General features: G+C 40.9%; 1 protein-coding gene across 2 annotated transcripts in view; it reads left to right on the top strand.

Annotated features, from left to right (window-relative positions):
- Window positions 1–25,973, top strand: part of LOC124590873 (run domain Beclin-1-interacting and cysteine-rich domain-containing protein) — a 209,883-nt gene that overhangs the window by 143,024 nt on the left and 40,886 nt on the right. For both annotated transcript variants that reach the window (XM_047131682.1, XM_047131681.1), the window contains exon 9: window positions 20,311–20,453. In XM_047131682.1, the coding sequence (XP_046987638.1) occupies window positions 20,311–20,453 (143 nt within the window). The remainder of the gene's footprint in view (window positions 1–20,310; window positions 20,454–25,973) is intronic.

Below are 25,973 nucleotides of genomic sequence, written 5' to 3'. Positions count from 1 at the left end.
CAGAATTGTCTTATAGCTTTTCTTAGAAAAGATGGTATAAAAGTTTGATTGACAATGAACACACCAAATCTCTTTGAAGATGATGGGCCTGAAATCAGGATTAATGACCCAACCACAGTAAAACCATGTTACAAAGAGTCAAATGGCTGGAGTAGAAGGTTTATTGGTTTCAGTAAATGCAATGGGCAACACTAAATCATACAATGGAAACTCCAGGTAGGAATATCAACAATGTAGGAAAAGATAAATTACTGCTTTCCGTAAAAAAGGCACGTTAAGTTGCAGACAGACGTAATTAAAAGGCGCTTACATAAATCTTTCAGTCACTGCCTTCATCACCTAAGGAGAAGTACACACTATTTATACACACAAGCAAGCACATTTCATGCACACGTTACCACCAACTCCAGCAACTTGGCCGGAATGCAGCAATCACTTGAGATGCAAGCACAGACTGGTATGGGCAGGAAAGGGGAAGGGATAGTAGTGTATGGGTCGGGGTGAGTGTCTTGCGACACGTGCAAGGACTAGAATGCCAACAGGCACAAATCAGCAGGTTGTAGCGGGAAAAGGAGTGAAAAAGGAGAGGAGTGGGGAAAGATGGGCAGGTGCGTTGGCAGAGGGTGGCAAACAGAGTGTGGGAGACAAGAATGGGGAAAAGATGATAGGAGAGAGGGAGTGGAAACTGTTGGGTGGAGGTTGGGGTGGCACTATGTTTCTGTAAGTTGAGGCCGGGATAGATACGGGAACAGAGAATGTATTGTAAGGATAACTCCCATGTGCGCAGTTCAGATAAGCTGGTGGTGGAGGGAAGGACCCAGATGGCTCAGGTAATGAAGCAGCCATTGAAATCAGGCATGTTATGTTCAGCTTTAGGTTGTGCGACAGGATGGTCTACTTTGCTCTGGCTACAGTTTGACGGTGGTCATTCACCCTGGTGTACCACTGGTTGGCGTCATACCAATATAAAAAGCTGTGCAATGATTGCAACAGAGCTGGCAAATGATATGGCTGCTTTCACAGCTGGCTTGGCCACTGATGGGTTGGATAAATCTGTAGCAGGACTGGAATAGGAAGTTCTGGGTGGCTGGATTGGGTAGGTCTTGCACCTGGGTCTTCCACAGGGATATGATCCTTGTGGCAAAGGGTTGGGTTGGGAGTGGCATAGGGATGGGCCAGGATGTTGTGTAGGTTGGGTGGACAATGGATGACCACTTTAGGAGGGGCTGGAAGGATCTCAGGTAGGATGTTCCTCATGTCAGCGCGTGATGATAGGTTATCAAAGTCCTGACGAAGGATGTGGTTCATTCATTCCAGTCTGGGGTGATATTAGGGGAAATTTCATGGGAGATCTGTTTGCAGACTAGATCTGGAGAACAGTGCCTGACTGTGAAGGCCTTGGTAAGACCTTCAGCATACTAAGCAGGTGAGTTCCCGTCACTGGTGATACACTGTCCCCAGGTGGCCAGGTTGTATAGGAGCAATTTTTCTGATGTGAAAGGGATGATAGCTGTCGGAATACACAAGAGGAGGTGGTCAACGTCTAAGGAAGGCAGCATGCTGGGTTGGAGAGGACCATGTGAGGCAGGTGGGAGAGAAGGTGTTGAGGTTGTGAAGGAATGAAGATAGTGTGTGCTGGCCCTGAGTCCAGATCGCGAAGATATCACCAATGAACCTGAACCAGACTGTGGGGTTTGGCATTTTGGGAGACTAGGAAGGTCTCCTCTAGATGGCCCAGTGGTCATATTCTGACAAAAGGTATCGGATCACACTCCACTGAGAAGAGGAATTTCATTTATTCTTTACTGTTTCTTATCCCTGAAGTCTTCTGGTATTCTTTTGTTTATTTTTCAAGCTAGTTGCAATTTACACTTGTTGATGATGTATGAACCAAAGTTGTTATGCCGCTAACACTTGAGTTCAGTTACATTTGAAGTATGGGTAATTGCTGGTTTTGACAATGAAAGCATTAAAATATTGTATTGCCATGCATACTTCCATTCATTGATGTCATACAGAATAATTTTCTGTGGCAGTTCCACACATAAACACAAAGTATTTAACACATTAATATGTGCTGCAAGGAACTTTCTATATGCAGCTGTTCAAAAATTTAGGCATACCTAAAACTTCCTCACATTACATGTACAGGGCTATTACAAATGATTGAAGCGACTTCATAAATTCACTGTAGCTCCATTCATTGACATATGGTCACGACACACTACAGATACGTAGAAAAACTCATAAAGTTTTGTTCGGCTGAAGCCGCACTTCAGGTTTCTGCCGCCAGAGCGCTCGAGAGCGCAGTGAGACAAAATGGCGACAGGAGCCAAGAAAGCGTATGCACTCACATCAGTCAGTCATAACAGTGCAACGACACTTCGGGATGAAGTTCAACAAAGATCCACCAACTGCTAACTCCATTCGGCGATGGTATGCGCAGTTTAAAGCTTCTGGATGCCTCTTTAAGGGGAAATCAACGGGTCGGCCTGCAGTGAGCGAAGAAACGGTTGAACGCGTGCGGGCAAGTTTCACGCGTAGCCCGCAGAAGTCGACGAATAAAGCAAGCAGGGAGCTAAACGTACCAAAGCCGACGGTTTGGAAAATCTTACGGAAAAGGCTAAAGCACAAGCCTTACCGTTTACAATTGCTACAAGCCCTGACACCCGATGACAAAGTCAAACGCTTTGAATTTTCGTCGCAGTTGCAACAGCTCATGGAAGAGGATGCGTTCAGTGCGAAACTTGTTTTCAGTGATGAAGCAACGTTTTTTCTTAATGGTGAAGTCAACAGACACAATGTGAGAATCTGGGCGGTAGAGAATCCTCACGCATCCGTGCAGCAAATTCGCAATTCACCAAAAGTTAACGTGTTTTGTGCAATCTCACGGTTTAAAGTTTACGGCCCCTTTTTCTTCTGCGAAAAAAACGTTACAGGACACGTGTATCTGGACATGCTGGAAAATTGGCTCATGCCACAACCAGAGACCGACAGCGCCGACTTCATCTTTCAACAGGATGGTGCTCCACCGCACTTCCATCATGATGTTCGGCATTTCTTAAACAGGAGATTGGAAAACCGATGGATTGGTCGTGGTGGAGATCATGATCAGCAATTCATGTCATGGCCTCCACGCTCTCCCGACTTAACCCCATGCGATTTCTTTCTGTGGGGTTATGTGAAAGAGTCAGTGTTTAAACCTCCTCTACCAAGAAAGGTGCCAGAACTACGAGCTCGCATCAACGATGCTTTCGAACTCATTGATGGGGACATGCTGTGCCGAGTATGGGAGGAACTTATCGGCTTGATGTCTGCCGATCACTAAAGGGGCACATATCGAACATTTGTGAATGCCTAAAAAAACTTTTTGAGTTTTTGTATGTGTGTGCAAAGCATTGTGAAAATATCTCAAATAATAAAGTTATTGTAGAGCTGTGAAATCGCTTCAATCATTTGTAATAACCCTGTACTCTTTTATGAAATCTGATGTGAACAATCGGTCACAATTTGGAAGTAGGTGTATTGTTCCTAAATAAAACTGTAGGAACAAAAATAGCCTTCTGCTATCCACAACTTATCCTTAATCTTGCACAGAATAGAGCAAAGTATGCAGCCACAAAAATATCTGAGCACTTCTGCTGGCAGAAATGATTTTTTTAAAAAACTGCTTGCTGATCCAATTTCTCTTACTTCATAGATGAATTTCTAGATAGATAATGTATCTGTGGTTGGGTTACTTTTATCAAATTTTGTTGTAAATTAAGATTTTAAAAAGGTCTAGTTATATTAATGGCTGCTGTGTAAGCAGCAGTAGCAGCAACCAGGGACATGGGGTACCCAGAAACATTTTACTGGCGCGCCCAAGCTGCCAGATTCACGTGTGTGCAGCACGCCCAGGGGTGGCAAATCAGCTTATCTGAGCTGAGCGGCAATTTCGGGGGAGGGGGCAAATTCACATTCTTGAGGAAAAAAAACTTGTTTCAAAAAGCACCTAGCATCCAGCGCACGTCAGTCTATCGATTATTCATATGATTTTGAAACGCACCCCTGCTGGTTTTTGGACTTTTTGAACACATTTCTAAGTTGATTTCTGAATGAATTATAAGTTGATTTTTGAATTCTTGCATAGTGTACATGTTGTCTCGGCCAAGGGAATCCTCGTCGCTTCTAGAAATGAACTTTCCTGCAGAAAAAACGGGACGGGGTTATACAAGCTGAGCAGAATAAAGCCGAACCGGTGAATGCCAACTGCTGCTTGTTTACGTGGTTGATTCAGTTTGCAAATGTTCAGCGTTGTTATAATTAGTAGCGAAATCCAAAGATTCAGACTACCAGAGTGGAAATAAACGACTAACAGGATTAACAGGTAAGAAAGATTATGTATTATCTTCTCGGTGTATCCAAGAAAGTGAAATTCTGACAGAGAATTTTTGGACAGATCACTACACTAGACAAGGCCAGTTGTAGTCCCCAGCTAGCAGCCACTTAAGTTCCATTCTGGGAGTAGCGCGGAAAACATATTGTACGAACACGTAATGACGCCTAATCGGAGAATAATCGCTGGATAACTAAACTGGTGATTGTGGCAGGGTTAGTAAAGGTAACTGGAGAATGAGTTTTGACAGTGGTAGTAATAGTTACAGAATTATTGATGACAAGAGTGTTTGTCAGAACGAGGAAGGAGAAGAAACGGGGACATCACACAAATTATAGAAGAATATGACTATTCCAAATTTATACAAAAATTTCGTTCTACCACTTTTCCGTCTCATGCATGAGAAACTGGAGAGTATGAATGAAATGTGAAACTATTTCCTAACATAAAGCTTTCTGATTGTAGTAGGCCAAATAGGTATTTAGTATTGGTACTTCATGAATTATATGCCATACTATAAAAATGATCATTATTGTCAAAACAGTCTCGCTTATTTGGTGTGTGTTAAAATTGCTGAAATATTAGAACGGCGTATTTTGTTTTATCCAGCACACAGTGACAAAATAGACTTAATTAGATCGAGAAACCACACCAGTCTTGGGTAGATTCGTATTGACAGCTTTTTCAGTATTAGATGACGACATTTTGAGTTTTCATGCAGCAAAACATGCGACGAGCTTTGATGAGGTAATAGTTATTTCGCAGAAAGGAAAGCATTTCAAGTTTTCATGCAGCAAAACGTGTGATGAGCTTTGATGAGGTAATAGTTCTTTCGCAGAAAGGAAAGCATGCCATGTAAAGCTGTAGCAAGATTAGAGAGAAAAATCGCTAGGACCTAAGAACTGAAGAAATGTGTACTGTCTTGCCTGTCTCTTGTCTTCACTGGTTTTAGGTAACCTATATTTAATTTTATGTCACAGAGAAAGCATGTTATTAGCTAATAGGCAATAAAGACTCCAGATTTTCTGAAGAGTTCTTGTTCTCCCAGTTACAAATAATCCCATCCATTATTAACTGCGATTAAAAAAAAAAAGCTTAATACCAGGTTGAGGCCTACGTCATTGGGAATCTAGACATACGAATGTGCGCTTTAAGGCGAACTATGCATTTTAGTATGGTTCACGAAATTCTGACACTCTTGGAGTATCCTCTGATGTCTTGTTTCTTTTATGACATAATGTAAGAAAGATCTTTTAATGTTTTACACCTACGAACATACGAGCTTCCTAAGTCATGGCAGCTGCGCAAGTGCAGCAACACCTCTTCCCTGGCGCTCTCTGGCAATTGCTGAAATGTTTCTAACAGGTCGCGAGAAAATATTGTGAATGGTGCTTTGAAAAGCGTTACTTTCAAAGTAATTTTCCTTTTACGTAAGTTGAACTATGTGCGAGAATGTACCATGAATTTCTTAAATCACAGAGCATTTGACTCTCCTGGCAGATTAAAACTGTGTGCCCGACCAAGACTCGAACTCGGGACCGAACAGGTCCCGAGTTCGAGTCTCGGTCGGGCACACAGTTTTAATCTGCCAGGAAGTTTCATATCAGCGCACACTCCGCTGCAGAGTGAAAATCTCATTCTGGAAACATTTGACTCTCGTTTAAAAATCAACTCTTTGATGATGAGCCATTTAGAAGAATTTTGAACCCAGAAGATCAGAGATTTATGTCAGTATTAAAAATTTTACTGCCACATTTGTGTGATGTATCTTAAAGTGTAACATGCACTAAACAGATCAACTTTATATGTGGGAGCTTAGCTTCTCTTGTAGCTTATTAATCTTAGATACAAATATTATATGCGAAAGCTTTACTTTTCTTGTAGCAACACTATGTATATTAACTTAAACCATTAACTTTTCTTGTTGGTGGAATTCGAATTTATACTTTCGTAATACGAAAATAAACAGCATAATGTTGCTGCACATCAAAGATATTTCCCAAGCGTGTTCTCCCCCCCCCCCCCCCCCCCCCCCCCCCCCCCCCCCCCCCCCCCCCTTGAGTTTCATTTTCTAAAGTACCGGGAAATTCTACGCTGCTGTATTAAACCATATCCATTCAAAGGATCAATAAGTTTTACAGTTCCGACGGAAAGTATACTGTCACTTGCTACGGTAAAAGTGTGTTTTCATCCAGGAGAAAATGTATTTTTAACTGGGAGATCCAGTAAAAAATCCGGGAAATTTTTTCCTTGTCAGCATATACACCCTGTATTAGCATAGTAAAAATAAAAAAATAAAATTCTTGACTTTATCTGAATTAAACTTACGGGCCTTTGGTGATCTGTTCACATCCATCTCAGCTGTATTCTGTTCCTTTTGGAACATTCACAGTTACTTCATTGATATCATCTTGGTATACATTCTCCAGTGTTGTTGACTGGAGAATAATTTCATTTTGCTGAGTCTCTTGAATTTTCACAAATTTGTGGTCAGTTAATATTTGTAAATTGTCATACGGCCCAGGCAGTGCGAAAACTCTTGATATATTATCTTATTACACACAGCAATCAACAGTGCCCTTGGAGTTGATTGTGACAGGTTTTTGCTTTATGGACTTCACTTGTACATATATACACTCATGGTCATAAATTAAGGATAATTGCAGAATGTGGTGCCACACAACATGGCACTACACAAGACTGGCTCTAATAGCATAGGCACATAGGGAACACACATGACACAGCTCTGTAAGCCCACAGTATTGGTGATAAGTTGAGAAAACCATCCTGAAATACATGTGCTACAAAATGCCAATGTTTCCTGCATATGTACCTCGACATCAGTATGGGTTATGATCACCATGCACACGTACACAGGCTGCACAATGGGTTGACATACTCTGGATCAGGTGGTCGAGCAGCTGCTGGGGTATAGCCTCCCATTCTTGCACCAGTGCCTGTTGGAGCTCCTGAAGTCTCCCAGGGGTTTGAAGACGTGTAGCATTACATTGACCGAGAGCATCCCAGACGTGCTCGATGGGATTTAGGTCTGGAGAACAGGCAGGCCACTCCATGATGGCAGCTCAGTGGGGCCATGCGTTGTCATCCATCAGGAGGAAGGTGGGACCCACTGCACCCCCTGAAAAGGCAGGACATACTAGTGCAAAATGACGTCCCGAGACACTTGACTTGTTACAGTTCCTCTGTCAAAGACATGTAGGGGTGTACGTGCACCAATCATAATCCTACACCACACCATCAAACCACGACCTCCATACAGGTCCCTTTCAAGGACATTAAGGGGTTTTTATCTGGTTCCTGGTTCACGCCAGATGAAAACCCGGCGAGAATCACTGTTCAGACTATACCTGGACTCATCTGTGAACATAATGTGGGACCACCGTTCCAATGACCATGTACTGTGTTCTTGACACCAGGCTTTACGGGCTCTCCTGTGACCAGGGGTCAGTGGAATGCACGTGAACAAACAAAATCCCAGGTTAGGTATTACCAAAATCTCGAATGGCTCTGCATATAACATGCTTCAGGATTTTACTGTGATGTCAATATTTGGTTTGTGTTGTTTTGTGGTAATATGTCCAACAGTTAGTCTTGTGGCACCCTGGTAAGTATGACATGACATGTTGTGTTGTGGGAATGATATTTTGACATACCAACACATCATTAATTTCATGTTTTATTTTCTTGGAAATTCAGTGGAAATGTTTTGTGTGTAGCTGGCACAAGATGTTTGTAATAACCTGTATGAAAATGTGAAGGTGGTAGCTTAGTTTTATTGAAACTGGTTATCTACAATAAAGCTTTTTATAATGATCTCGGCTAAGGAGTTCTTCTTCTTCTAAGTGTTCTCTTTAAATATTGGTAAAGCCTTCAGCAATAACTACTATTATCCAACGTAAATAAAAAGAAAAATAGAGGAGAATACATTTATGCATTACTGTGTAATGTAGTTGCTACATTACAGAGTTGTCCATTACTGCAGTTATTACTGATGGCTGCTGCCATCTGTCATTGTGGCTAGGCAACGCATTTTTCTGACAGTTCCTGTCTTTATATATTATTACCCCACTGCTGGTTATTTGGATGTGATGAATATCCAGGGTGGTATCTCTGATTAGGTCTGCTTGACCGATTTTTATTGGAATGAGAGTTGTTATCAATTTCATATTCATTTCATCTGAAACTGTTACCATTAGACAGGTGGTTGTTAGTGATATATGGTAATTGTTGATTGGAGTTGATATCTTGTGTTGATTGGAGTTGATATCTCGTGTTGATGTGTTATTAATTTGATTATTTTTTAAGATAGCGCTAGGTCTACACCCATTACTTCATCCTAATCGTGACTGAGTGTCTTCCTGCATGAGATCCATCAAGTCAAGTACTGATATGAAATCCTTGAGCCTTTCTACCGATGTTTCGCTCTATTTGTCTTGGATATTAACAGGCAAGATTGCCTTCAATATTCTCATGATATCCTTGAGGGTAAAGAGTTTGTCCCAGTACTTTGCTTTACATAAGTATTTATCAAAATATCGGTGTATTTTCTATGAAAAAGGCTCAGGATTAAAAACTTCATTTCTGCAGTGCTCATGGACCCGAAGAGGCCTGTATTGAACCAAGAATGCGTGTTCAAACACTTCATAGTTCTTGCAAGATTCACTCACTTCTGTTGCCCATAATGCCCCCTTCTCCCTGTATATACACTGTAGTGCCAAAGAAACTGGTTTAGGCATGCATATTGAAATACGGAAATATGTAAACAGGCAGAATACGGCGATGCCTATATAAGAAAACAGGAGTCTGGCGCAGTTGTTGGATCAGTTACTGGTGCTACAATGGCAGGTTATCAAGATTTAAGTCAGTTTGGAAGTGGTGTTGTAGTCAGTGCATGATTGATGGGGCACAGCATCTCCGAGTTACCAATGAAATGGAGATTTTCCTGTATGAGCATTTCATGAGTGTATCGTGAATATCAGGAATCTGGTAAAACATCAAATCTCCGACATCGCTGACACTGGAAGAAGATCCTGCAAGACCAGAGATGACTGAAAAGAATCGTTCAACATGACAGAAGTACCACCCTTCTGCAAATTGCTGCAGACTTCAGTTCTGGGCCATCAAGGGTCAGCATGCAAACTATTGAATGAAACATCATCAATATGAGCTTTCAGAGCTGAAGGCCCACTCATGTACTCTTGATGACTGCAGGACACAAAGCTTTACGCCTCATCTGAGCCTGTCGACATTGGCATTGGACTGTTGATGACTGGAAACACGTTACCTGGTCGGACGAATCTCTTTTCAAATTGTATGAGCGGATGGACGTGTACAGGTATGAAGACAACCTCATGAATCTGTGGACCCTAGATGTCAGCAGGGAACTGTTCAAGCTGGTGGAGGTTCTTTAATGGTGTGGGGCGTGTGCAGTTGGAGTGATATGAGGCCCCTGATGCGTCTAGATATGATTCTGACAGGTAAACATACGTAAGTATCCTGTCTGATCACCTGCATCCATTCATGTCCATTGTGGATTCCAATTGACTTGGGCAATTCCAGCAGGACAATGTGACATGCCACACAGGAAGAATTGCTACAGAGTGGCTCCAGGAACACTCTGCTGAGTTTAAACACTTCCACTGGTCACCAAACTCCCAAGACATGAATATTATTGAGCATATCTGGAATGCCTTGCAATGTGTTGTTCAGAAAAGATCTCCACCCCCTTGTACACTCACGGATTTACAGACAGTCCTGCAGGATTCACGGTATCTGTCCCCTCCAGCACTACTTCCAACATTAGTCGAGTCCATGCGACGTCGGGCTGCAACACTTCTGCGTGCTCACGGGGGTCCTACACAATATTAGGAAGGAGTACCAATTTCTTTGGCTCTCAGTGTATGTTGAGACATAAATAACTTTTTATGGCTCATTCCAAGACCTGGGCAGAATTCCCATGAAACTTCAAATAAACACAACTGGATTCACTGTCCTTTTATCTGGAGAAAATGTTTGAAACTCCCTTTGGCTTAAAAGTTTCTCTTACATCAAAATGATAGTGTAAAGGTTTATTAATGGAGAAGAACCATACACTGAGTTGGCATTATCATCATATTTCTTATAAACATTTGAATTATATTGTGATTCGTGCCCTGGGTCTGTAATGTTTCCTGTCTGCAGGCTCCAGGGTGTGGAATCTTCACTTCCCCTCAACACTCTCCTATTCCGTTTTTAGTTTCCTCCATGAACTCCTCAGATTTCTCATGACACTGCATGAAGTCCGGTCTGACATGGCTTTGAGAGCTCTCTCCGAAGTTGACTTCCTTCAGGTAAACTAGGTGTGAAAATGACTGTTTTTGGGCCCAGAACATTTGTCTTCTTGCCTTTTGCTTCTTGTCAACAATTCATTAACAGATTTTATTAACTCATCTATCATTTCTTCCACAGCACCTTGTCCAGAATTCAATTCCATCATTTCACCATCTGTCTACTTTAATTTGACAGGAAATGCTTCTTAGGCAGAGCATCATTCAGATAATTCACTTGCAAGGTCTTCCTTTTTTTCAACTATATCAGAAAGCTGTGTCTGCATGTCAGACTGGGCTTTAACCATTTCAGTTTGTTTTTGTGCTATCCCATAAACTTGCATTTTCATATCAGAGACATCTGTGTTTATGTCTGCTGGATCTTGAATCAAAAGTCTTGTTGTTGTCTTCAGTCCAGCTTGTTTGAGGCAGCTCTCCATGCTAATCTGTTCTGTGCAAGCTTCTTCATTTCCAAATAACTACTGCACCTACGTCCTTCTGAATGTGCTTACTGTATTCACTTCTTGATATCCCTCTATGGTACTACCACCCCTTCCCCCCCCCCCCCCCCCCCCTCCCAACACACACTCTCTCTCTCTCTCTCTCTCTCTCTCTCTCTCTCTCTCTCTCTATTCCCTCAAGAGATACATTGGTAATTCCTTGTTGTCTCAGAGTGTGTCCTATCAACTTATGCCTTCTTTTTGGCAAATTGTGCTACAAATTTCTTTTCTTCCCGATTCTATTCAGTACCTCCTTATTAGTTGCATGATCTACCAATCTAAACTTCAGCATTATTCAGTAGCACCACATTTCAAAAGCATCAATTCTCTTATCATCTAAACTGTTTATTATCCATGTTTCACTTCCATGTGTGGCTACACTCCAGACGAATTCTTTCAGAAAAGAATTCCTAACACTTAAACCTGTTTCCAGTGTTAACAAATTTCTTTTATTCAGAAATAGATTTCTTGCAAATGCCAGTCTACATTTTATATCCACTCCGTCAACATCACATGATTTAATTCCACTACATTCCATTACCATTGTTTTGTTTTTGTTGATGTTCATCATGTATCCAACTTCCAAGGCACAGTCCATTTCATACAACTTCTCTTCGAAGTCCTTTGCTGCCTCTGACAAAATTATAATGGTATTCTCAAACGTATTTATTTTTCAAAAGTATTTATTTCTTCCCCCCATGAACCATGGACCTTGCCGTTGGTGAGGAGGCTTGCGTGCCTCAACGACACAGATGGTGGTACCGTAGGTGCAACCACAACAGAGGGGTTTCTGTTGAGAGGCCAGACAAACGCGTGGTTCCTGAAGAGGGACAGCAGCCTTTTCAGTAGTTGCAGGGGCAACAGTCTGGATGATTGACTGATCTGGCTTTGTAACACTAACCAAAACAGCCTTGCTGTGCTGGTACTGCGAACGGCTGAAAGCAAGTGGAAACTACAGCCATAATTTTTCCCGAGGGCATACAGCTTTACTGTATGATTAAATGATGATGGCGTCCTCTTGGGTAAAATATTCAGGAGGTAAAATAGTCCCCCATTCAGATCTCCAGGCGGGGACTACTCAGGAGAACGACGTTATCAGGAGAAAGAAAACTGGCGTTCTACGGATCGGAGCGTGGAATGTCAGATCCCTTAATCAGGAAGGTAGGTTAGAAAATTTAAAAAGGGAAATGGATAGGTTGAAGTTAGATATAGTGGGAATTAGTGACGTTCGGTGGCAGGAGGAACAAGACTTTTGGTCAGGTGAACACAGGGTTATAAATACAAAATCAAATAGGGGTAATGCAGGAGTAGGTTTAATAATGAATTGGAAAATAGGGGCCGGCCGAAGTGGCCGTGCGGTTAAAGGCGCTGCAGTCTGGAACCGCAAGACCGCTACGGTCGCAGGTTCGAATCCTGCCTCGGGCATGGATGTTTGTGATGTCCTTAGGTTAGTTAGGTTTAACTAGTTCTAAGTTCTCGGGGACTAATGACCTCTGCAGTTGAGTCCCATAGTGCTCAGAGCCATTTTTTTGGAAAATAGGGATTTGGGTAAGGTACTACAAACAGCATAGTGAACACATTATTGTGGCCAAGATATACACAAACCCCACGCCTACTACAGTAGTACAAGTTTATATGCCAACTAGCTCTGCAGATGATGAAGAACTTGATGAAATGTATCATGAGATAAAAGAAATTATTCAGGTAGTGAAGGGAGATGAAAATTTAATAGTAATGGGTGACTGGAATTCGTCAGTAGGAAATGGAAGCGAAGAAAACAAAATAGGTGAATATGGATTGGGGCTAAGAAATGAAAGAGGAAGCCGCCTGGTAGGATTTTGCACCGAGCATAACCTAATCACAGCTAACACTTGGTTCAAGAATCATGAAAGAAGGTTGTATACATGGAAGAACCCTGGAGATACTAGAAGGTTTCAGATAAATTATCTAATGGTAAGACAGAGATTTAGGAACCAGGTTTTAAATTGTAGGACATTTCCAGGGGCAGATGTGGACTCTGACCACAATCTATTGGTTATGAACTGTAGATTAAAACTGAAGAAATTGCAAAAAGGTGGGAATTTAAGGAGATGGGACCTGGATAAACTGACTAAACCAGAGGTTGTACAGAGTTTCAGGGACAGCATAAGGGAACAATTGACAGGAATGGGGGAAAGAAATACAGTAGAAGACGAATGGGTAGCTCTGAGGGATGTAGTAGTGAAGGCAGCAGAGGATCAAGTAGGTAGAAAGACGAGGGCTAATAGAAATCCTTGGGTAATAGAAGAGATACTGAATTTAATTGATGAAAGGAGAAAATATAAAAACGCAGTAAATGAAGCAGGCAAAAAGGAATACAAACGTCTCAAAAATGAGATCGACAGGAAGTGCAAAATGGCTAAGCAGAGATGGCTAGAGGACAAATGTAAGGATGTAGAGGCTTATCTCACTAGGGGTAAGATAGATACTGCCTACAGGAAAATTAAAGAGACCTTTGGAGAAGAGAGAACCACTTGTATGAATATCAAGAGCTCAGATGGAAACCCAGTTCTAAGCAAGGAAGGGAAAGCAGAAAGGTGGAAGGAGTATATTGAGGGTCTATACAGGGACGATGTTCTTGAGGACAATATTATGGAAATGGAAGAGGATATAGATGAAGATGAAATGGGAGATATGATACTGCGTGAAGAGTTTGAGAGAGCACTGAAAGTCCTAAGTCAAAACAAGGTCCCGGGAGTAGACAACATTCCATTAGAACTACTGACAGCCTTGGGAGAGCCAGTCCTGACAAAACTCTACCATCTGGTGAGCAAGATGTATGAGACAGGCGAAATTCCCTCAGACTTCAAGAAGAATATAATAATTCCAATCCCAAAGAAAGCAGGTGTTGACAGATGTGAAAATTACTGAGCTATCAGTTTAATAAGTCACAGCTGCAAAATACTAACGCGAATTCTTTACAGACGAATGGAAAAACTGGTAGATGCCGACCTCAAGGAAGATCAGTTTGGATTCCATAGAAATGTTGGAACAAGTGAGGCAACACTGACCCTACGACTTATCTTAGAAGCTAGATTAAGGAAAGGCAAACCTACGTTTCTAGCATTTGTAGACTTGGAGAAAGCTTTTGACAATGTTGACTGGAATACTCTCTTTCAAATTCTGAAGGTGGCAGGGGTAAAATACAGGGAGCGAAAGGCTATTTACAATTTGTACAAAAACCAGATGGCAGTTATAAGAGTCGAGGGACATGAAAGAGAAGCAGTGGTTGGGAAGGGAGTGAGACAGGGTTGTAGCCTCTCCCCGATGCTATTCAATCTGTATATTGAGCAAGCAGTAAAGGAAACAAAAGAAAAGTTCGGAGTAGGTATTAAAATCCATGAAGAATAAATAAAAACTTTGAGGTTTGCCGATGACTTTGTAATTCTGTCAGAGACAGCAAAGGACTTGGAAAAGCAGTTGAACGGAATGGACAGTGTCTTGAAAGGTGGGTATAAAATGAACATCAACAAAAGCAAAACAAGGATAATGGAATGTAGTCTAATTAAATCAGGTGATGCTCAGGGAATTAGATTAGGAAATGAGACACTTAAAGTAGTAAAGGAGTTTTGCTATTTGGGGAGCAAAATAACTGATGATGGTCGAAGTAGAGAGGATATAAAATGTAGACTGGCAATGGCAAGGAAAGTGTTTCTGAAGAAGAGAAATTTCTTAACATCGAGTATAGATTTAAATGTCAGGAAGTCGTTTCTGAAAGTATTTGTATGGAGTGTAGCCATGTATGGAAGTGAAACGTGGACGATAAATAGTTTAGACAAGAAGAGAATAAAACTTTTGAAATGTGGTGCTACAGAAGAATGCTGAAAATTAGATGTGGAGATCACATAACTAATGAGGAGGTATTGAATAGAGTTGGGGAGAAGAGAAATTTGTGGCACAACTTGACGAGAAGAAGGGATCGGTTGGTAGGACACATTCTGAGGCATCAAGGGATCACCAATTTTGCATTCAAGGGCAGCGTGGAGGGTAAAAATCGTAGAGGGAGACCAAGAGATGAATACACTAAGCAGATTCAGAAGGATGTAGGCTGCAGTAGGTACTGGGAGATGAAGAAGCTTGCACAGGATAGAGTAGCATGGGGAGCTGCATCAAACCAGTCTCAGGACTGAAGACTACAACAACAACAACATTTATTTCTTTTCCTTGAATGTTATTTCCTTTTCCAAATTTCTCCTTGTTTTCCTTGAGACTGCTCAGTGTATAGATTGAATAACATTGGGGATAGGCTACATCCCTGTCTCACTCCCTTCTCAGCCACTGCTTCCATTTCATGCCCTTAGACTTTTTTAACTGCCATCTGTTTTCTGTACAAGTTGTAAATAACCTTTCACTCCCTGCTACCTTCAGAATTTGAAACAGTGTGTTCCAGCCAACACTGTTAAATGCTTTCTCTAAGTCTACAAGCGCTATAAATGAAGGTTTTCCTTTCGTTATTTTCTAAGATAAGTCATAGGGCCAGTATTGCCTCATGTAGTCCTTCATTTCTCCAGATTCCAAACTGATTCTTCCTGAGGTCAGCTTCTATCAATTTTTCCATTCCTCTGTAAAGAAATTGTGATAGTGTTTTGCAGCTATGACTTATTAAACTGATAATTCAGTAATTTTCACACCTATCAACAACTACTTTCTTAGGAATTGGAATTTTTACATTGTCCTTGAAGTCTGAGGGTGTTTCACCTGTCTCAGACATCTTGCCCACCATATGGAAGAATGTTGTCATGGCTGGCTCTCCCAAGGCTATCAGTAGTTCTGATGGAATGTTGTTTACTCCCAGGGCCTTGTTTTGACTTTGGTCTCTCAGTGCCAAATTCCTCTCACAGTATCATATTTCCCATCTTATCCCCATCTACATTCTCTTCCTGTTCTATAATATTGCGTTCAAGTTCCTCTCCCATGTATAAATGCTCTATATACTCCTTCCTTCTTTGCTTAGGACTGGTTTTCTATCTGATTTCTTGTTATTCATACAGCTGCTTCTCTTTTCCCCAAAAGCCTCTGTAATTTTGTTGTAGATGGTCTCTGTCTTTCCCCTAATGAGATGTGCTTCTAAATCCTTACATTTGTCCTCTAGCCATTCCTGCTTAGCTATTTTGCAGTTCATGTCAGTTTCAGTTTTAGGCTTTTGTATTCCCTTTTGCCTGCTTCATTTGCTACATTTTTATATTTTCTCCTTTCATCAGTTAAATTCAGTATCTCCTGTGTCATCCACGTATTTGTATAAGGTCTTGTCTTTTTACCTATTTGATCCTCTCTGCCTTCACAGTTTCGTCTCTCAAAGCTACCCATTCATCTTATTCCATATTATTTTTCCCTTGTTGTAATCAGTTGTTGCCTAATACCCTCTCTGAAACTCTCAACAACCTCTGGTTCTTTCAACTTACCCAGGTCTCATCTCCTTAATTTCCTACGTTTTTGCGCCGGCCACTGTGGCGGAGCGGTTCTAGGCACTTCAGTCTGGAACTGCATGACTGCTACAGTCGCAGGTTCAAATCCTGCCTCTGGCATGGATGTGTGTGATGTCCTTAGGTTGGTTAGGTTTAAGTAGTTCTAAGTTCTAGGGGACTGATGACCTCAGACGTTAAGTCCCATAGCGCTCAGAGCCATTTGAACCTACCTTTTTGCAACCTCTTCATTTCATTACCAATAAATTGTGGTCAGAGTCCACATCTGCCCCTGGAAATGTCTTACAAATTAAAATCTGGTTCTGAAATCTGTCTCACCTTTGTAAAATCAATCTGAAACCTTCTGGTGTCTCCAGGTCTGTTCCACGCATACAAACTTCTTTCATGATTCTTAAACCAAGTGTTAGCAATGATTAAAATGTGCTCTGTGAAAGTTCAACCAGGTGGCTCCCTTTCATTCCTTTCCCCCAGTCCATATTCATCTACAATTTTTCCTTTTCTTCCTTTTCCTATTATCAAATTCCAGTCCCCCATCACAATTAAATTTTTGTCTTCCTAATGATCTGAATAATTTTTTTTTTTTTTGACATCATCATACATTTTTCAATCTCTTCATCATCTGTTAAACTAGGTGGCATATAAATTTGTATTCCAATGGTAGATGTGGGCTTCGTGTCTCTCATGGCTAAAATAGTGCATTCACTATGCTGTTCATAATAATAGCCTATTTTCATATCCATTATTAAAGCCGATCCTGCATTACCACTATTTGATTTTGTATTCACCTGGCCAGAAGTCCTGTTCCTCCTGCCAGCAGATTTCACTAATTCCCACTGTATCTAACTTCAGCCAATCCATTTCCTTTTTTAAATTTTCTGACTTACCTGACCAATTAAGGGATCTAACATTTCACACTCTGATCCATAGAATGCCAGTTTTATTTCTCCTTATGACAGTATCCTTCTGAGTAGTCCCTGCCTGGAGAACTGAATGGGGGATTATTTTACTTCCAGAATGTTTTATCCAAGAGGACGCCATCATAATTTAACTATTCTGTAGAGCTGCTTGCTCTTGGGATAAATTATGGCTGTTGTTTCCCCTTGCTTTGAGCCATTCACAGTACCAGCACAGAAAGTCCATTTTGGTCGGTGTTACAATGCTAGATCAGTGAATCATCCAGACAGTTGCCCCTGCAATTGCTGAAAGGATGCTGCCCCTCTTCAGGAACCACATGTTTGTCTGGCCTCCCAACAGATACCTCTCTGATGTGGTTGCACATAGTGTACTGCTGTCTGTATTGCCGAGGCATGCAAGTCACCCCACTGACAGCAAGGTCCATGGTCCATGAGGGACTAAAAGTCTTGATTGTTGAACAACAACAGAACAAGCAGATAACATTCAATTTGTGGAGGGAGTGGAAGAAGTAGGCAAGCCAGTAGTTACAAAAGAAGCAGAAATAGACCCTTTAGCTGCAATTATGCAATAAGAAGTCTTAATTGTTGCATAATTGCAGTTAATGGTTCTATTTCTGCTTGATCTGGAACCATCCACTCACTCTAAGAACTGAATGTTATCTGCTTGTTCTCTTTATGATTTAATTTGGGATCTAGTTTTAACCATAACACAACACAGTCCATTTACTGCACAAATATTGTTCCCAATAGTGTCCACAGTTAATCCTGAACACTTCTTATACAAAGCACAGACATGGAAACAACACACAAAATAAATGTTAATTAGAAGATACACAAATAAGTATAATTACCTCACCTTTAAAAATTACTTACAGTCTAACTAACAAGGAAAGAAAATTCTAATACTGCTAGTATAAGATCTTGCCCATCTACTACTAGAAGAAAGATGGAGTGAGGAAAATGAATTATGGTGAAATCCTGCTTTGATTGTAAGCTGTTACAGCTTGTAATCCACATGATGGACCAGGCATCTCTGCTCCCTGCAGCTTCCCTCCACCAAGATGGATTCATGTCACAAAAACCCAATGAACTTTTGCCACAACTCTGCCCATACTCTTTACTATCAATTACAGTAATAACATTTATGTATATAAGTCCTATCATCTTGGGAGCCAATGAAGAATATCACTGTAGCTGAGCGTAATTGTCTAGCTGTGAGTATGTGTGTACATTGGTGTTTTGAAACTAATAGAATGAGAAGAAAGTAGTATAAGTTAACTAATATTTTAACCAGTGTTGATGTTCAGCCTTCTAGCTATTTGCTATCATCTGATCCAAGGTAACTTTAAATACGGACATTTTTAGGTTAGGCTTTACCGTGACTGTTACTGACATTAAATGAAACAACAAGTTTACTGTCACCAGTCACGGTGACTGGTAACAGTAAACTTGTTGTTTCATTTAATGATCCAAGTTACTTGGGAGCAGACTGCAAATATTCTTATGTGATGCACACAGTGTTCCAGCTTTGTATCCTAAAAAGTGTCAGGAATCTGAATGGTGGTTCATCCAAGGGCATAGTCTTTGTACGTACTATACTAAACTTACATAACCTTTCTGCAGTCTCACAATATACATGGCATAAGTCTGTAGCTTCATGTAGAATACTAATCAGTATCTGCCATCTACCTTTTAACTTTTGAACAACAGCAACTATATTCCGAAAACAATTATGAACAATCTCTTTACAGTCTGCCTACTGATGTCAATGTGATTATGCAGTCGCATACATTTAAAGTTCACTCAGCATAAAATCCCCTTATGGCAGATGTTAACCATGATCTGAAATTACAATGGCTTATGAATGATATCAACTACTTATCTCTAAAGTATTCACAGTAGAAGTCTCCTTATCTTAGTCTTCTTTATTCATGCACAATTGCCCAGAGTAAAGCCTTGCACACCACAGAACTTCCAGCTATCTTGCAGCCAAAGTTTTTCATCCAGTTGTATATCGTTGGTGAGCTGAGTGTACTGCAAATGTTTAATTTTTTTCCCCTCAGTCCTCCACAGGGTGTACTGATCTCACATTCATGAACAAAACTCTCAGTCCACTTGCAGCTGGTGTGTTGGAACATAAGAAATCTGATACTTTCTGTTAGTCTGTGATAGTCGACATACAATCATGCTGAATGGGGTGGTTAATTCAAGAAAGTGACAAGAGATTGATATACTTATTTATCGTAAATATTTTATCAATAATGTTCAAATGAGATGCATTATTTCAGGATATTGTATCCAAAGTAAGGACAGAATTTTATTATTAATTATTTATTTTAGTTGTTATTTTATTTTAGTTATTATTTTATTTATTTATTTTATTATTAATAATAATTTGTTTGTGGAAGTGCACTCTCTCTCTCTCTCTCTCTCTCTTTCATGTTGTTTATTCTGATTATCTATAGGTGTTTCATAACCAAGATTCAGGAGGGGGCAGCCTTGATCAGCTTAAGCTCAGTAGTTCCTTCATATTTTAATTTTAGAACAAATAGGAATTTTTGAAAAGATGGAGGAAAATATACAATTTCACTTACAAAAATTTGTAAACGTGTCATATAAAAATATTTACAGATTCTGGAATGAAATAGCTTTCTTCATGTATAATTTATTTGGAATGGAGATCTTCATTATTAATTGATAAATTTTCATTTTCTTTTCTTTCTTCCACAGTTACTCCCTCTTCCAACAAGTTGGCCTATCAGCCCTGATGAAGCAGAGGATATGGATATGCACTTAGCAACTCCCCTCAGGGGAACTATGGAGTGGGCACCACCTCGTCCACAAGTCATCTTCACTCCTCACCCACCGCCTGTGTAAGTCTTTCATGTTGTTGATATTATTTAATGTTGTTGCATGAGAGGCAGTTTGTTTGGCAACCTTATCAGATAATGTTAAGGGAGATGTTGGTATCAGTGCACACTTGATGTTTCAGATTGTTGTTATGTGATGAAACACTGGGGAAAAAAGAGTAATACGGCATTGAGCCAAATTGAAACTGGTGCACAGTTATGATATAATGTATGAATAAAACTGATGAATTGATGCAAAGGAATTGTGTGCTATTCATTACATGTAAAGCATTTGCTCCATCAGCGATCGGTGAAGTTGTCCGTACTGGATTCATTGCTCAAAAACTGACTGTAGACTGTCACTTATATTGATTTTGTGGGCAAGTGCTCACCACATGTTTGTCATATCACGCTAGAGAATATGTTCTAGGGAATATGTATACCATAGAAAGCACTTAAGGACAGAAAATTTCTAGATACCTTGAACCTACTACTCACACTGTCAGAGGAAGTACATCCACTATTCCTATCATTGTAATTAGTAGGATGTCCCGTGCCTAAAATTTTCATATTATGGTAAGAGGTCTTTGAAAAAATAAGTAACTCTTTTAATAGTTGTCACTCACCATATAGTGGAGATCCTGAGTCATAGGTACCTGCCTTCAGAATAGTTGGTGTTGAATGATTCACTGAGCTGCATTCTACATTGGCATGACAACCGACAAGCTGTCTGTCCGCATAGATGGCCAACGACAAACTGTGGCCAAGAAACAGCTGTACCATTCAGTTGCTGAGCGCACCACCCAACACGATGTTATTCATTGCAGTGAATGCTTCACAGCCTATGCCATCCAGATCCTTCGCACCAACATTAGCTTCTCTAAAGTGTGCAGATGGGAACTCTTCCTGCAATATTCCACCAACATACCCACAGTCTTTTTACTTCTCTCCTTTTCCGCTACCCCCTGCCCCCAATCTCCTTCTATCTTCCCAACTACACCTATCTACCCTACCCTCTTTCCACCTCATCACTGTGTACTCCAACAAGCAGCACTTTACCATCCCTCACTCCTACCCTGCTCTCCCTTCCCCTCCCCATCCCAGCCTCATCCTCATTGTTGCGCCTATCTGCGACACAGCATCTCTGCTATATGGTGAGAAGCAGCTATCCTTTTCATAATAATGTCCTATTTCATCCTGGATTATCTTGATAATATTTTTATTCAACTTGCAGATGTTTTCTCCTGTCTCCTATGAAATAGTAATCACACACTAGTCCTAGTGGTATTTCTGCTTCACCATCCAATACTGAAAATTTATTTTGGGATCTTCTTCCAGTGCCTTTGAAGAATTCTCCTTAATGTAATTGATAATTTTGAAATGGCATCCTGTCCACATTGATTTTAAATTTAATATGATACCGGGAATTCATAGGTGGAATGCAATAATGGAAGAATAACTAAGCTACAAAAACACACACACACACACACACACACACACACACACACACACACAATTGTCAGTGTTTACTTTATTATTTGGACACTGCAGTCCAATAGAAATGAAGGGTTTTGTCTAGTTTAATGGGTGAGAAGAGAGTGGTGAATGCCAGAGGAATGGAGGGAGAGATGTAGCTGACAGCTGGGAGGAAGAACTGGCAAGAGAACACTGAAATATTTCACCCTTGAAATATTTCAGTGGTGAACTACCCTGGCCAGGCAGGGAAATTGGGTCATGGGAGTGGGTGTGGAGTGGGAGACAGGACAAGAAGAGAAGGGAGACACTGTAGAGGAAAGTGTGAGTGTATGATAATGGGGTGAATTGTGATGCATTGGGAATTGGGGGAGAGTGTGGCAGAAATTGTGGCCAGGACACTTGCATGATCAAAGGATGTGTTATAAAGATAACTCCCATCTACAAAATTCTGAGAGGCTGGTATTAGGAGGGATGCTACAGGAATGGTGAAGCCATTAAAGTCATGCATGTTGTGCTCAACAGTGTGTTCTGCCAGTGGATGGTCAACTTTGCCACTGGTCATAGTGACACTCATCCAGGTGAACAGCTGGGTTATGAAAGTTAAAACAGAGTTGGTGTAAATTGAAGAGCCAAACAAAATGGTACACCTGCCTAATATCATGTAGGGCCCCTGTGAACATGCAGAAGTACCACAACATGACATGTCATGGACTCGACTAATGTCTGAAGTAGTGCAGGAGGGAATTGACACCATGAATTCTGCAGGGCTGTCCATAAATCCATAAGAATATGAGGTGGCGGAAATCTCCTGTGGACAGCACATTGCAAGGCATCCCAGATATGCTTGATAATGTTCATATCTGGGGAGTCTGGTGGCCAGAAGAACTGTTTAAACTCAGAAGAGTGTTCCTGTAGCCACTCTGTAGCAATTCTGGACGTGTGGGGTGCCACATTGTCCTGCTGGAATTGGCCAAGTCCATCGAAATCCACAGTGGACATGAATGGATGCAGGTGATCAGACAGGATGCACATGTACATGTATCTGTCAAGTGTCATATGTAGACATAGGGTCCCATATCATTCCAATGGCAACGCCCCACACCATTAAAGAGCCTCCACCAGCTTGACAGTCCCCTGCTGACATGCAGGATCCACAGATTCATGAGGTTGTCTTCATACCCGTGCACGTCCATTCACTCACAGAATTTGAAACGACTCATCTGACCAGACAACATGTTTCCAGTCATCAACAGTCCAATGTCAGTGTTGATGGGCCCAGAAGAGGTGTAAAGCTTTCTGTCGTGCAGTTATCAAAGGTACATGAGTGGGCCTTCAGCTCCAAAAGCCCATATCGATGATGTTTCATTGAATGGTTTGTATGCTGACACTTGTTTATGGTCCATCATTGAAATCTGCAGCAGTTTGTGGAAGAGTTGCAGTTCTGTCATGTTGAATGAGTCTCTTCAGTCATCTTTGGTCCGTCTGCCCAGGGACTGGGTGTTAGTGTAGCCCTGGTCATTTCATCATCATCATCATCATCATCATCATCCATGAAAGTGGCTAGATTGGGCTGTGTAAAGCAATTGGACTGTGTAAAAATTGGGACTTTTGTATGTGTGCTGATGACTGTGCAGTTGAGTGCCCCACAAACCAATCATCATCATCTTTGGTCCTGTTCTTGTAGGATCTTTTTCCAGCCAAAGTGATGTCGGAGATTTGGTGTTTTACCAGATTCCTGATATTCATGGTATACTTAGGAAGTGGTCGTATGGGAAAATCCCCAGTTCATCGCTACCTCGGAGGTGCTGTCCCCCATTGCTCATCCACTAACTGTAAAAACCACTTTCAAATTGACTTAAATCTTCATAACCTGCCATTGTTGCAGCAGTAAGTGATCCGACAACTGCACCAGACACTTGTTGTCTAATATAGGTGTTGCCGATCTCAGTGCAGTATTCTGCCTGTTTACATACCTCTGTATGTGAATACGCATGCCTATACCAGTTTCTTTGGCACTTTAGTGTGTGCTGTAATGATTTTCACATATGAACCTGCCTATGACATGGTAGTATAAGCCTGTGACAGAACTGGAATAGAATATGTTGGGTGTATAAGATTGCTCTTGTACCTGGGATTCCACAGCAACTATGACCCATGTTGCAAAAGGTTGGCCATAGGTGTGGTAAGTGGATGGGCCATATGTTTTGTAGATTGGATGGACAATAAAATACCACATGGAGAGAGATGGGAAGGATATTCCACATTTCTGATGATGATGCTGATTCTGATGATATGTCCTGGCAGAGTGGTTAAGTTGTTCAGTCTGCACTGATACTGGGTAATAAGTGGTGCCCTTTCATAGCAGGTTTCTGGGAATGGATGTAGGATTAAGGGAATTAGTGGATATGACAAAAAAAAATCTGTTTGCAGATCAGATTTGCAAGGTAGTGCCCATCTGTGAAGGCCGCTTCCTACATAAGCAACAGAAGCGACCGATGGCATGTGACAGCTTCAGACGACGAAACACCGCTGCAGGTATGGTTATGGCAGTGTCCTATGTGGACAACATCAGTGGTGCTGCCTGTTCTCTGCTACAACTAGCGATGTTTGAATACAAAGATGTTTGAATCTTGTTGCTGCAGCACACGCGACATTGAGAGCGACAGCCATGTGTCTTCTCAGCAAAGCAGTGGAGCGGACGCGATGGCAGCTATAAAATACACATCATCTGATTTTAAGAAAACTTTTCAGTGAAAAAAATTTGATTCTTCCGCATCTTATAGCTTGGTACCTTTGCTCGATAAAGGTCTGAATTTATTTTCATTATTTGTCATAGTTACTGTGCTGCACGAAACTGAGTGCATGGCTGCACGAAATTTTGAAGAATTTGTAGAGATAAATCACATTGCGTAGACTTTCCATATACTTCATTTAAAAAGCAGTATATCTAAATTGTATTTAAAGTTGACCCTGGGATGAAACCTCTTTTCATTCTTGAGATGTTGGTAGTTATATCCACGGACGGGTCGTTCATGTTGCGTTCGAATCCTTTATGGTTGTAAAAATCATCGTACCTCATAAACGGTTCAAGATATCGAAACAACGTTTTTTGGGTTGGGGTTGGATTGTTTTTGGGGAGGAGAGCAGATAGCGAGGTTGTCGGTCTCATCGGATCAGGGAAGGACGAGGAATGAAGTCAGCCGTGCCCTTTCAAAGGAACCATCATGGCCCTTGCCTGGAGCGATTTAGGGAAATCACGGAAAACCTAAATCAGGATGGCCAGACACGGGGTTGAATCGTCGTCCTTCTGAATGCGAATCCAGTGTGCTAGTCACTGTGCCACCTTGCTCTGTGACATTTTTAGGAAACGACAGCATGCAGAAAGGACTATTTCATTGTATGATAAACACTTGATAGGTTTTTAATAACACATGGGCAGAGCGAAAACAAGACTCCCTATAAATTACCCCATGATAATTTACATAGCCAAAGAGAGAGAAACAGGTAAACAGGGTATCAAAGTGACCAGCGTTTTGCACAAAAATATTTAACTGCTTGAAAGTAATCAGGGTAATGAAGGAAAATTAATGAGTTGAGGAGAAATTGAAATATTTCACGAAAAGCTGAAGCCAAGCTATGTTAATTAAGTGTCAGAAAGTTTATCTATTCAAGGTGTAGTTATTTTGCATATAAAAAGATACATTGGGGCGGTATTTAAATGTCAAAAAGGCTTCCTTTGAATCAAGTACCAAAATTAGAATTTTTGAGAACAGAAGGCGTTAGGCAGGCAAATGAGGAGTCCTTAAGATCATGCTTTCTGAATAAAACGTCAAATTAAAAATGAAAGAAATTGGTCAATTACTTTTGGAAATGATTTGTGGAAAATAAATAAATAGATCAGAGGATCGTTCTACATGCCTTTGAATGATGCTCGAAATCATAAACAGAAAATGAGATGCATCAAATGTTTCCCTAATATTTTTTATTTCAGACTTTTAGACAAATCATTTCACAAAACATTTGAGTTTCTTTTCAAAAATTTTGTATGCTTTACTTTTATAGACTTTT

The sequence above is a fragment of the Schistocerca americana genome, chromosome 2 (genome assembly GCF_021461395.2).
Source record: "Schistocerca americana isolate TAMUIC-IGC-003095 chromosome 2, iqSchAmer2.1, whole genome shotgun sequence".
Classification (NCBI taxonomy): domain Eukaryota; kingdom Metazoa; phylum Arthropoda; class Insecta; order Orthoptera; family Acrididae; genus Schistocerca; species Schistocerca americana.
Note: the sequence above shows the minus strand (reverse complement) of the source record. Positions and strands in the feature narration are given on the sequence as shown.